The sequence below is a fragment of the Sinocyclocheilus grahami genome, unplaced genomic scaffold (assembly GCF_001515645.1).
Source record: "Sinocyclocheilus grahami isolate Dianchi unplaced genomic scaffold, SAMN03320097.WGS_v1.1 scaffold1139.1, whole genome shotgun sequence".
Lineage (NCBI taxonomy): Eukaryota > Metazoa > Chordata > Actinopteri > Cypriniformes > Cyprinidae > Sinocyclocheilus > Sinocyclocheilus grahami.
The window spans coordinates 117,527-131,872 of NW_015506318.1; the positions used below are offsets into that span (position 1 = coordinate 117,527).

The 14,346-nt window shown below is 36.4% G+C and overlaps 2 protein-coding genes across 4 annotated transcripts in view; one reads left to right on the forward strand and one right to left on the reverse strand.

Annotated features, from left to right (window-relative positions):
* The window catches only part of LOC107567276 (protein phosphatase 1A-like), a 24,904-nt gene extending 23,341 nt beyond the window's left edge, over window positions 1–1,563 (reverse strand). For both annotated transcript variants that reach the window (XR_001606618.1, XM_016252921.1), the window contains exon 1: window positions 954–1,563. Coding sequence is in view for 1 of the 2 variants with exons in the window: in XM_016252921.1 (XP_016108407.1) it covers window positions 954–1,448 (495 nt within the window). In the remaining variant the exon portion in view is untranslated. The remainder of the gene's footprint in view (window positions 1–953) is intronic.
* A 4,541-nt stretch (window positions 1,564–6,104) lies between these two features.
* LOC107567274 (reticulon-3-like) overlaps window positions 6,105–14,346 on the forward strand; it is an 18,390-nt gene continuing 10,148 nt past the window's right edge. Inside the window, exons 1-3 of one of the 2 annotated variants that reach the window (XM_016252917.1) lie at window positions 6,105–6,168; window positions 7,021–7,509; window positions 8,449–8,634. In XM_016252917.1, the coding sequence (XP_016108403.1) occupies window positions 7,263–7,509; window positions 8,449–8,634 (433 nt within the window). In that variant the 5' untranslated portion in view covers window positions 6,105–6,168; window positions 7,021–7,262. The remainder of the gene's footprint in view (window positions 6,169–7,020; window positions 7,510–8,448; window positions 8,635–14,346) is intronic. The other variant, XM_016252919.1, reaches the window with a different exon arrangement.

Sequence of the window (14,346 nt, forward strand, 5' to 3'; positions counted from 1 at the left end):
AGTGAGCAGAGGCCGGGGGATAAAGTGAGGAACGGCCGGCGGGCTGAGTGAGCAGAGGCGGCAAAGGAGCGTCCAGTGGGCTTGCAGCAACCACATCTGACGACCCGTGGCTGGACTCCGCTTCGTCCACGGTGAAAGCCGATCCGGCGATCCACAGCGCAAAGTTGTAGTATTTCCTCAGCAACCAGCACGGATCAGCTCCAGGCATGACGAAGCAGATATCGTCCTCTTTTGGAAGACCAAACAAAGTAGTTTCGCTATTCTATTCAGGTGTAGGTGTGGTTGACTCTGAACTTTTATAAAGAATATCTCTTTGGATTTGAGACTTTAGTCTTTGCAACTTTACAGATCTTCTTTATGCACCAAGAGCTTGTAACACTCCAAAGAGAAAGGAAAAATTGAAATCGCATCATATGACCCCTTTAAAGAAAACAAAGTATAATAGTGTCATAGTAATAATTATAATAGTTTTAGTTTTAAGTTTAGATGACTGTACTGAACATTTGTTTCATTTTTCTACTTTTTCATCTAATCTTTATATTCCATTTCATTTTTATTTCAGTTACTGAAAACAATCTTAATAGTTTTAGTTAATGATACTAATGTTAGGAGCCACAGGATAAGAAATACTTCTACATCTAATCTTTTCCCAATAGTTCAGTTTAAATGACTGAATAACTTAACATATGCCAAATAAATGCATATTAATTTATGTTGTGCCTTTTCAGAAACGTCATCACGCCAGATCTGGGTCAGCACCGGCGCTGCCACATGCTTGCGTCATGGTACTGTCATGTTTTTTCATAAAAAATATCTTAAATTGTGTTCCGAAGATGAAAGAAGGTATTACGGGTTTGAAACAACATGACGGTGAGTAATTAATGACAGAATTTTTGGGTGAACTATCCCTTTATTCATATGGCCAATGGGATCCTCTCACTGCTGTTACCAACCTTATAAAGGCAGAGGTCAATGACCTGTGAGCAGATCTCCCTCAGATCATCACAGACCTGCAGACGGTTGCGCACAAATGCACAAAGCTCCTCATTCCCGATGGCGTCCCAGACGCCATCACACGCCACCACCAGGAACTCATCTTCTGGGCTTCGCTCTAGCTCGTACACCTCCGGTTCAGGAGACACCAGCTGTTCGGTCTGAGTCCTCCATTCCACCTCCTTAAAGTCGAAGTCACCAAGGGCGCGGGACACGGCCAGCGAGCCGTTGATGCGCTGCAGAGTGACGGAGCCGCCAGCATTCTGGATACGCTCTTTCTCACGTGGGTTGATAGGTTTGTGGTCCTCTGTGTGGAAGACCACCTGGCCGTCGCGGCAAAGGAAGGTCCGTGAATCGCCGCAGTTGATGAAGTAGATGTTTCGTGGAGACATCATGACAGCGGTTGCTGTCGACCCGCTGTGGTCCCAGGTTTCGTTGTGGGCCAGGGTGTGCATGTGGCGGTCTATGTTGAGGAAGCCATCTCTGATGCCGTCTTTGACCTGGTCTACATCCTCATCCACCGTCACACAGCCTGATCAGACAATCATATAACAGGGTCAAGCACAGTGACATGAGGCCTGCTCAGTAACCAACCTACTTGAGGAACGCTTGTTATTTCCATTACTTCCGATTAATACATTACATCAGAAGTTTTTTTATTTTTTTGGTATGTTGTATATAGAAAGGCTCATTTATACGGTGAAAGACGCAGTATACATTTATTTACACTGTGAAAAATAGTTCTAAATGTGTGTAAAATATAATATGAAATCTTATTGTTCAATAGAACAAAAGTATTTAAAAATGAAGGGCTTAGAAAGCTGAATGAATAACTTATTTATTATTATCATTATTAATTTATTTTTACAGTTTTTACACTCTTTCTTTGACCTTTTGTTCCATGGACCCCAGTTTGTGATTCATTATATTGGACTTGTCTTGGACAAATTCTGCATTTTGAGATGATAACCACTGTTGTAACACTTTTTAAAATTGATTTAAAAGCTTAAATGTAAATGTTTTAATACTTAAGAACAAAGATCAAGTTGTAATGGAATTACATTATTATTAAATTATTGATATGATTAGCATTGAAAAAAATCTTAGTAGATCGCTAGTCCCTTCAGAAGAAATGGTATGTTGCGCTTTTCTCCCATTTTCTTCCAAATTTCCTCCAGATTTTAAATAAAAATGTTGTCATTTAGAACATACATTTACATTTGGTCAAAATGACAAAAAAGATTACTCATTTTTAGACAACACAATACCACTTTTTTAACTTCAGAAGAGTTAAGAAATCAATATTTTGTGGAATAACCCTGCTTTTCAATCACAACAAATGAAAACACAAGCAAACTCTAAATGATCATATTTTTATTTGGAATTTGGAAGAAATGTTATCAGACCTTTATAGAATAAAACAAATATTAACATTTTACTCAAACTAAACCCTACTAAATCTAGAGAAACTGAGAATGTCCAAGTGGCCTCTTAATATTTTTTTTTTCGTATGTGTATATAAAGTTTTTATTTATTTATTTGTTTTACTGTTATTATTATTATTATTATTATTATTATTTAGCTAGTGTAGTGGTATGGAAAGCATCACTGTTATTAGTCATCTTTAATAAAAATATATATATATTTTGTCTTACTGCACTGTATAAGGGGGTAACAACGCCCCAGCTGTTATAAAATCACTGTAAACCACGGCTTCTTAGGGCTTATTGCTTTAATAAATATACACGTATGCATGCATATATTTAGAAAAATATGTAATGTTTATATATTAAATATATAATATAAATTATATGAATATAAATATAAATATATTCATACATGTAAATATTTTCTAAATAGATACTGTATATGTGTGTCTTCAAATATACACAGTACACACACATATATGTACACTCAAACCTTTATTTTGGATGCAATTAATCGCGATTAATCGTTGTCCAGCAATAGTTTTTATCATTTTGTTCTTCCAACTGCCTAATCGCCAGTAAGAACCAAATGTTGTCACACAAACTCCTAATTCACTGCTAAGTAAACATTGTGTTTCACTACTATGCTTTTTTTGAAAGAGTAAAATGGTAGTCTGAATTGTTAAATAGCCAGTTAGCATGTCTCTTAAGGTAACTGTCTTTATGAATAGTAGGAATTGTCCTCCTTAGGAAGGCCCAGTTCTTGGAAGGCTTGCAGATTACCTGTATTTAAGCAACGTAGGTGTGTGACGTTTGGATTTGAGCCATTTATACACAATGGGTGATTAAAGTTAGCGAGGGCATTTCACGACCCTGACATTCAAAACCAGCGTAACTACGATTACATAACAGACACACTGACTTGTTCAGAGATTCCCTTTTTTTTGTGTTTGTAGGCTATGTTACCCTTACACTTTTTATATAATAATGTTTACTTGACTGTAAGCTACAATTTCACAATTACATGAATAAAGTATTAAAAAAAGGTACAAAATCTGTCACTGGGGCAGTACCTTTTCAAAAGGTAAACCTTTGTACCTGTAAAGACTCTATATTGGTACCTTATCTAAAGTGTAAATGTGCAAAAGTGTACCTTTTGAAAAAGTACCACTCCAGTGAAAGCTGTAGCGTCTGGACCACTCAAACACACAATACATATTTTGTTAGCTAGATTTAACAAATACTCTGTAACACCCCAGGAAGCTGAACAGGCCCCTGGTTCCATGGTAACCCTGACACCCGATACATTTACGACCTCCTGGAATTTAGGTGAAGAAAATCGCTTCCTTGCCCATAGGGAAAATCCACAAGGGAAGGACTTTTCTTTGCTAATTAATTAATAGGAAAACCTTTCTTTGAATGAACACACATGATCCTTCAGGTCATTGGGTATATTATTGTCATCGTGTATTTTGTCTTTGAAATTGTATACTGTTATGCAGGCTTATAATCGAAACACACTCCTGTTAGCTTACATATATATAACTCTACCATGTTTAGTATCTATGAATTCGTATTCGGATGATCTAATTGAGAGTGTATATCGTATGTTTACACCTACGCAACATATTAGTGTTCTAAGAGTCTTTAATAATTGTTATACAAGTTTCATATGCAAATTACCATGCTTTCAAACAAAGGGCCATAAAAATGCCCCAGTATCTCAGAACTCCCACTTGAGATTCCGGACTTCCTCATTGGACAAGCCCATCTTGAGAGGCGTGAATCTTTGCAGGCTTTAAAGGCCGCACTTCACGTGACCCGCCCGGTCGGTGGTTCTGTTAGGTTTCGATAAAACGCTCCCGGAAACGCTAAGCTCGTGCCAGGCTTCGGCCTTGTCTGTTCCATTCATCAAGTTACTCTGACACAAACTGGTTCTTTTCATCGAATGCTTACCGAAGAGATAAAGAACATAATCACATACTATCTTTTTATATTTAAAATAGTGTCAAATGATTTTTTTGATATTTACAATGAATTACTCAGCTGTTTTTGCTTTATTGTCAAGACATATTTGAAAGTCTTGACTACATTGAAAGCTATTAAATCATTATTCGCCAGAAAAAGACACACCGAGCACACATTGTATGAGAAAGGCAAATTGTTGCACTATACAGGGTAACTTCAATTACATTTTCAGCTAAATTTAAACCATAAAACAATTAAAACAACAAAAAAGTTTGCCTGATGCAACCTATGTCAGTGTGTTTTATGATTTTTTTTATTGGGTTCACTTTTTGATAAAATTCAGAAAACAAAATTCTATTTAAGTTTTGGGGCTTGAAACCAACATACAAAGCCACTACTAAAGAAAACACACAGTTGTGTAATTGGAGCATGTGACAACTAGCCCTAGTCTCCACAGCTATGAAAAATGAATTATTGCTGCTTTAAAATAAACCTTTATTTTTAAATATTTAAATAAATTTTTTAATAATATCGTTATTACATAATACTAAATAACATTGAAATTATTGAAAACAAAAATATATAAAAAAACTATAGCGATACACATTATATCAAAATATATATGTCTTTAATTGTAGTTTGATTTGTATTAATTTGTCTGTATGTGAACCTGTGTGTGCTGCTGCACTCGTTCTACATCGTGATGTACAGTAGCTGATAGACCACGTGAGCATTTCTCATTTGCTAGAGTACCTCACAACCCATGAGGCTTTGGCTCTGCTGAAGGCAGTGGACACAAACAAAAGCCTCATTAGACTTTTAAATTAAGCCTTATAGAGAGACAGACATTTTACACACACACACACACACACACACACACACACACACACATGAGACATAAAAGTCTATGTTGCTGAATTTATACTCCACAGAACAGCACTATAATACTATAATTTTAATCAGCATTTCCAATTTGCATAGCCATAATTTCATATTCATTATGTTAATTTATGTAGCTTATTTTGTGCAATAAATTTTTACGCTATTTTTTGTATTAAAAAAAAAATCCTAATTAAATTATTTCAAATGTATTATTAAAAAAAAAAGAATAATTCACCAGTGCAACTAGTATAATATACACAGTGAATGGCAGTGAATGGGTGCCGTCATAATTTCTTACAAACATGCATCTTTTCACTTCACAAGACGTTAATGGATGGATTAAAGTTATGTGGATAACTTGTGAATTATTGTGATGTTTTTATCAGCTGTTTGGACTCTCATTCTGACGGCACCCATTCACTGTAGAGGATCTGTTGATGAGCAAGTGATGTAATGCTACATTTCTCCAAATCTGTTCTGATGAAGAAACAACAAATCATCTACATCTTGGATGACCTGAGAGTTAGTCAATTTTCAGCAATTTTGTATTCTTTTTGTGTGAACTATTCCTTTAACATATTTTATGCCGTGTAGAATTAGTTTCATATAAACTTTACAAGCTGAATTTTTATACGCATCTGTATTGAACAGATCATGATGAAAATAGACACATCGCTGGACAATTTCCACATTTTACTTAAAATTGCTGCAGAATTCTTGCTGTGTTCTTTGCTGACCAGTTAATGGAAATATATTAGGAATAATAATAATAATAAACACTAGGACAGTAAAATTTCAAGTGATTCCCTTAATTTGAGGATCATTTATTGCTCTCTCACTTCAGAGGAATTCGGAACAGTGAGCTCAACACCTGACTCCACGCCTCCCTGCTCAGATGGTAATATTTTCATATACAGTATATTTACACACATTCAAATATATGAGTGCTTCAGTTATATTTGCATGTTTTCCTGATATCCACATCTGTTATAGCCCCTTAAAGGGATAGTTCACCCAAAATGAAAATTACCCCATGATTTACTCACCCTCAAGCCAACCTATGTGTATATGACTTTATTTTTTCAGATGAATATAATCATAGTTATATAAAAAAATGCCCATGCTCTTCCAAGCTTTATAATGGCAGTGAATGGGTGTTGATATTTTGAAGTCCAATAAAGTGCGTCCATCCATCATAAAAAGTTTTCCACATGGCTCTGGGGGGTTAGTAAAGGCCTCCTGAAGCGAATCGATGCATTTGTGCAAGGAAAATAACCATATTTCCAACCTTATAAACCGTAATGTCTAGCTTCCGCTAACTGCTGTACAAGTGTTCACGAGAGAGTGGCGTTCCAGTGGATGACGTAGGCATAGCGTAAGCTCCGGTGAGAATATGCTAGTCACGTGAGAACTAAGTTTTGTTTACATGCAAAGGAAAACCAGTCTCCTCTTGGCTTATATCAAAATCCTCTGACATTTTTCTTTACAAATTGCACTTTTTATGATGGATGGATGCACTTCTTTGGATTTCAAAATCTCAACACCCATTCACTGCCATTATAAAGCTTGGAAGAGCCAGGACATTTTTAAAAATAACTCAGATTGTGTTCATCTGAAAGATGAAAGTCATGTACACCTAGGATGATGGCTTGAGGGTGAGTAAATCATGGGGTAATTTTCATTTATGGGTGAACTGTCCCTTAAAGAGCCATCATCTGCATAGCCCTAATCATAAAAGATTTTTCCTTAGGTGGAAATGAGGAGTCCGACTTCCCAGAACTGCAGACGGCCAGGGAATGGTCTGACGACGATGAAGGCCTGGAGGATGATGACGCATGTCTCAGCAGCTCTTCCGTGTGGGGCACACCACGTCAGAACTCCTTTGAGCTCACCTTCTCCTACATTGCCTTCTCCGAGAGCGACGGCTCATCGCGGAGAGACTCGGGGCGCCGCAGGACTGGCGGGAGGGGCGGCCGCGGTTCACTGCTCCGCATGGACACTCTGGAGACCCAGGGACCTCCGGACTCCCCTGCTGTGGATTGGGACCCTCATGCCTTCTTGACTGTAGAAGGGGAGGGAGACACGGAGGAGGAGAGCCTGCAGTGGACTCTAGATCCACAGACTCACAGGGTGGAGGAGTTTCAGGATAAAGACACAAGGACATGGGAAGCAACGGAGGAGATCTCAGGCATCCAAACATACAACTTAACATGCAGTCATCAAGATGAGCAAATAACAGGTGCTTATGCATACAAAATGTAAACAAATGTGTGTGTTCGCATGTGTGCATGATGCATTTTAAAATAGCTAGGTTCAAAGCAGACACTGACTTGAATTAAAGGGACCTGATCTGGCCAGAAAATCGTAGAGACTTTAGTCTTTGGCCAGTAAGAAACCACCCAGAAAACCTAAATGAAAAGCATAGCAATGCACTAAAATACCTGAACAACCACATAGGAAGTCTGTAGTAACTACTAACAACACCCTGAATGATGGAATCTAAAGCAGGCTTTCTGATTTGGCAAGTATACATATTTTTTTTAAATGTTGATTATTAATCTATTGATTGTATATGTAGAATTATTTATTTTAAAATAAAATGTTATTGTTAATTATTTATTAATACAAATTTTACATAATTAATAAAATTGCATCTTTAAATAATGTGTGTTTATGTGTGTCAATATACACAAAATAAATAAATCACAAACTGTAAATGTAAATTTTTTGTTTTAATTAATAAATAATTACTAATAAAATTGTATTTTATTTTAAAATAAAAATGACAAATTACAAAAGAATGTGTATATAAGTATTTTACTTTTTAATACTTTTAAAAATGTAATTTAATCTCCTTTAGAATTATATATTTTTATAATAAAAATAAAATATAATTTATTCATTAAAATATTTTTACATCATTTAAAAAAATTACATGTGTGAAGATATGTATTTCATTTTTTATAAAAAAAAATTTTTTATACCATTATGGATAATTCGTTAAAAAGAATGATTACTATAATCACATTAAATAATGAAAATAATTATAAATAAAATTATTCATAAATTATTTACAATAGTATAAGCAAATATATATACTGAATAAAATGTTCATTCACCATAGAATCAGTGTCATCCAGATAGTATCATGGTGATTAATTGTGAATTATGTCTGCAGTACCACAGCTTCATGGGTCAAACCCTTCTGTTGCCACGGAAACCACCGCCACCCTGCAGATGGTGGAGCAGTCACACACAACGCCTCCTGCCAAAGGACGAAACACTCAGGAAGAACAGCTCTGTAAGCAGTGCTACTCCACTCTCAACTTAACAGAGGGGCCAACAGTTTGCATCCAGATAGCAGGTTAAACATCGCTTCCCATCTTTATAGTCAATTATCTGCTCCCTGTTTCGCCAAGACTGCTATAAATGCCATATTCTTTAAAGCCTGGTCGTTTCTGACAGCACTTAATCAGTCAATATGTCAATATGTAAAACAGATCCCAGGGATATGGTTTCTCTTGTTCACGAGAAGCACAGGCTTCCCACATGTGAAGACAAATGCTGGTGTTTTATTGGAGAATACATTTTCCATCGCCATGGTAACACACTCCAGGGGCTGAACTGTAATGGGCTGATGCCACTGAGTGGATTCCTGGCCGGTCTGTCTTCATTATTGCACACAGAGCAGTAAAAGCAGAGTCATGCTCCCTGTATGTGCCATTCAGCTCAGAGCCATTATGGTTGGCATGTGCTTCCAGCGTGGAGGTTAGAAGGGCGGTGGCAAAATGCATTCTCATGTGCACTGAAGAATATTGACTGTAAAGAGCCTTCTGTGTCCAAAACGTAACGTAAACACAATACAGAAATTGTCATCATCCAGAACAACAGATGTTCACAGTCAATTACACATCACAGTAATCTGTAGAAACAGAAACAGATGCACTTTAAGAACATATAACACGTTAAAAGTGCACAATAGATCTATTTATTCACTAATTCTCAAAGTACATTCACAAACCACTTACATGTACACTGCCAAAAATATTGTTTATTGATTTATTTATTTTTTGCTAAAAAAAACTAAAATACATTGTTCTCCACAGAAAGCACGCAACATGGAGCAATGGGGGGAAGGGAAAATAATAATAACAATAATAAAATAGGGTTACACTTTATTTCGATAGTCCACTTTAGACATTCTACTAACTATAAGTAACTTTGTAATTACATGTCAACTACATGTCAACTAATTATCATTAATTTGCAACTACATGTCTACTAACTCTCAGAGTAGACTGTTAGGGTAGGTTTAGGGTCAGTAGAATAAGTTGACAAAGAAAGTGTTAGAAGATATTAAGCAGACAGTCTACTAATACTCTACTAACTACTAGTTGACATGTAGTTGCAAAGTTACTTACTGTTAATAGAATGTTTAAAGTGGACTATCGAAATAAAGTGTTACCTAAAATAGAATTAATTTATTAGTAAGTAGATCATACAAAAAACTTTAAGACACAAAAAAATACTTGTATTCAAGATACAGTATGTGAAAACAAAAATTATACTTTTCAGTTAAATGTATCAAGGATTTTTAGGTATCTTTATTGGAAAGCATATCAAAAAACATTTCTTAAAAGGATATTTCATCCAAAAGTGAAAATGCTGTTATCTTTCCACATTCCAAATATTCTTCCAAAACCTTCCAAGTTAATACTTTTTAATTTAAAGCTGCAAAATCAATATTTGAGCAAGTACATAACCAGCCAGTGTTCGAAGCTATCGCCTTACTTTAGCCTGATTCACAATGGTCAGTTTATAATAATGTTTTCTAATTTGAGTGGTACGTGTAGGTTTTCGCGGGAAATTCGAGCATGCACTGCGTCATTACGTCACGTCTGTAAACATAAATAAGTTGTCCCGTCTACTAGGCTATCGCATGTGAGGATCCTGCAGGTGGCGGATCGTTTATAGCCTTTTCTCACAGCAGCCAGAATAATTAAATGTATCATTTTGATGGAGGATTGTAATCCATAAAGGATTATGTGTTTATGAAACACATGTGAATGAAATTAAATTATATTCCAGTTTTAAATGTGCTTCTGATTACAAATAGAATGGTATTACAAAGATTTGTATTTTAAAGAAAACCAGGTCGAAGGGAGCATAATTTGCTTTATATGACATTCGAAGAGTATGACAATTAGATTAGACTGTGCAGAAATTGAAATCTACTCGCTAATACACACTATACTCATAGTCACCCATGCTGATGTTGTTAACATTAACCATTTGAGAATAAAGTATAACAATAATAATAATGTGAATGGTTTGATGTGATATGAGCTAACCGATCTTTAGATTTAATCACCATTGGTAGCGAGATTTATGGTAATGCATTTTTTGCTCAGTTGGTCAGAACAAACGTGGCAGACTTGTTACTTACTTGTTCAGATGACAATATCCGGTGAAAATTCTTATTTGGGTCATATTCCAAGATGTAGGCTAGAATCAGTGATTGCGAAGTACAGTAAATATCCACACCGGTGCGGTGACTGACTGCCACACATACTCGTCAGAACATTAGATTCATCCGTGCTGGAGCCGAGCCGGAGCACAACCCACGCAAGGAAGATAATTCCGCTCACAGCTGCAATTGCAGGTTTTCAAACAGAGATGGCGACAAAGAGGCAAAACTTACAAACTGCAGCTTTAACAACTACCTTACTAACTATTAACAAGCAGCAAATTAGGAGTTCATTGAGGCAAAAGTCATAGTTAATGGTTTGTTAATAGCGCGAATTGAACCTTAAAATAAAGTGTGACCTCTTTTTCCATAAAATGAAAGTCAATGGTGTTTCAAATGGGCTTCATACTGCTTTGGAGTTCTCGTTTTTGGATGAACTATCCCTTCACATTAGATTTTTAATTTGACTTTTTGTAGTGTAAACATATTTGCATGTAAAACCTGTGTCCAACTGTTTTGTGCATAACATCTTTTCCAAATTTAGAATAAACATTAGAACCACCTTAAACAGACACGCCTTGTGAAATCCATAACCTGAGAAGCTTCCTGTGGTAGATGTTACTTAACCAGTAAGCCGATGAAAATGTGCAATTTGAAAAGAAGAAAGGAAAGTGAGAATAGAACTGCAATATTCTGTAAAGAATTATATTGAACAGAGTATAGGGTGGTGCATGAGTATGATTATTTTAATGATTAAACAGTGTTTGAACATTTTTAGTATGCGTTAGTATGATTTGTCTTCTTTATAACAGTAGTTGTAGGATGAGTCAAATCTAGTATATATATTATACTAAAATCAAGTGTAGATATTAGATTTAAAGTGGTATTACATCATTAATTTGTCTGAACTGATCACATGTAGATGTACAGTTTGTACAGTGTATTTGTGAATGAGTGTATTTGTCAGTATAACGGCCTCTGTCTTCTTTAATGGGGCAGGCACAATTGTGCAGATTTATTTTTGGGTTGTTGGGCCGGGGGGCTGCTGACAGAGCAGACCCAGCCAAAAACAGCTTGAGGGGTTTTCAGAGAAGATCAGGGACACAGGGACATAGACACAGGCGAGAGAGGGATCGGCCCATGAAGATTCCAAAATGACCAGTAAAGGTGAGGGAGCAGGAAATCCACAAACTGGGGCTTTGAGAATATGACTATCTGAGCTGAGAGCACTCAGAGACATGGGTTAGGTGAACTTTTATTTCTGTCTGAACCACATAGCAAAGAGTTGGACGTTTAATCCTATGCTGTCATTTGAGTTCAGTCTATTGTTTTTACTATTTTTGATTACGTAAGCGAGAGATGTGTGTGGCATCTCATAAAAGGAGGCAATGTGTTTTTGTGCGGGAGATGGAGAATGAATGAAAACTGAACATTTTTATGTTCATGTAGAAGTTTAACTTCATAATACACCTCTACAGTAGATGTTATTCTCAGTTTGTATTTACTTTATTGGTTAATTGCAGCATTTGCTAGTCAAATATTAAATTATAGACCCTACATAACTGTGCTACTTTCATATATCTCTTATAACTTCATGTATCTCTGGTATCTTTCTTCAAGTTTATTTATTTGGTGAATAAGTCTATAGTCAGTCATTACCGCAAAATAAAACCCTTCAGGATGATTCTGATCTCTTTGTCTAGGTTGCAATTTAGTGATAATGACCGACTGACTAGATTATTCAACAAATAATCATGCTTTTGTTGCTAGCATTACTGAAAAACTACTGAAAATTATGTAACTCTCATTCAATCTGAAAGTACACAATTTGTTTCTTTTAGAAACTAGTTTAGAATGTCATTAGCTTTGCGTTTGTTTATATTGCCTGAGCTGAGCAAGCTTGTTAAAGCTAACTGTGTCAAATACGTCTGCTGAACCACCTGGCGTAACAATAGACAGATTTGTCTAAAGCTAGAGGCTATTACGTTTAGGTTATAAATAGTCCATCCACCTGATGCTAGGTCCACCATTCAGTCGCACAACAGACATGAATGGCATTAGCGCTGCGGTAATTCTGAATGGATTAGCCACAGTATTAGCCTGAACGCTATTGCTTTGCTTATACGAGTCCCTTTAGACAGGCTACAGAATGTTTTCCTAGTGAATACAAATAAAAAGAAGTGCTTGTGCTTGAGAAGTAAAGCTGTTCTCATTACTGAGAGTTTAAGTTATGTGCAGAAGCCCTGAGATTATTGATAGGCAATGGGATACAGGTTGAGTGCTGTCAGCAGGTGCTTTAAGGGACCACTTTAAATTCTTAGTTTCTCTTCCTTCTTACACGGCCTAAGAATAGCCGAGGTCAGCCCAAAAGACTCCTTGCAGTTTGTCTCTCTGTCATCCTATATCCACCGACTCATTTACTGTAGCCTCAATGTTTCTGTCCTTCGTTAGAAGTTTTGTTTTACATTTATCTACAGTGATGCTTTGAAAGCATCACTGTATTAGTATTCCTCATTGTAACATTCTGTTTCAGTGTTTGTTAAAAAAATAGAGTTCTAAACAAAGGTTTGGGAGGAGCTTGTTAATCTAATCTTGCCAATTGTTATGCAAGAATAAACAGCTGATTATCTCACTTGTCACTTCATCTGCTGCCTTATACAGTATCTGTTCATTAATTATTTTTTACATTATTATCAAATGCTTTCTATTTTTCTGTGACCTTTATACTTTAAAGGGTTAGTTCACCCAAAAATGAAAATTAGGCTGTGTTTTACTCACCCCCGACGCATCCTAGGTGTATCTGACTTTCTTCTTTCAGACGAATCCAGTCGGAGTTCTATTAAAAATTGCAACCACTCAGCGGGTGTTGCATTGCTTCAGTCCAAAAGAACTTAAATATAAATCGTCTCACACGGCTCCGGGGGGTGAACAAAGGCCTTCTGTAGCGAATCGATGCGTTTTTGTAAGAAAAATATCCATATTCAAAACGTAATAATCACTTGAATCTAGCACTGTTGTAAACAGAAGCAGTTCCGGGGGAATGATGCCGTTCAGAAGTGACACACGCGGAAACACAGGGGAGAGATCAAAACAAAACAACTGTCAAGAATTAGAAGTACAAAACACTCAGCGGGTGTTGCATTGCTTCAGTCCAAAAGAACTTAAATATAAATCGTCTCACACGGCTCCGGGGGGTGAACAAAGGCCTTCTGTAGCGAATCGATGCGTTTTTGTAAGAAAAATATCCATATTCAAAACGTAATAATCACTTGAATCTAGCACTGTTGTAAACAGAAGCAGTTCCGGGGGAATGATGCCGTTCAGAAGTGACACACGCGGAAACACAGGGGAGAGATCAAAACAAAACAACTGTCAAGAATTAGAAGTACAAAACGAGGATTTGTAAAGAAGAATGTCGGAGGATTTCGATATAAGCCAAGAGGAGACTGGTTTTCCTTTGCTAAAGTAAGGAAACTTTGCTTCCTTTGCTCCTGTAAACAAACGTTGGTTTTCACGAGACTCACCGGCGCATGTGAGTTTACAACAGTGAGCACAAGCTACATTAAAGGGATTATTAAGTTTTGAATATGGATATTTTTCTTACAAAAA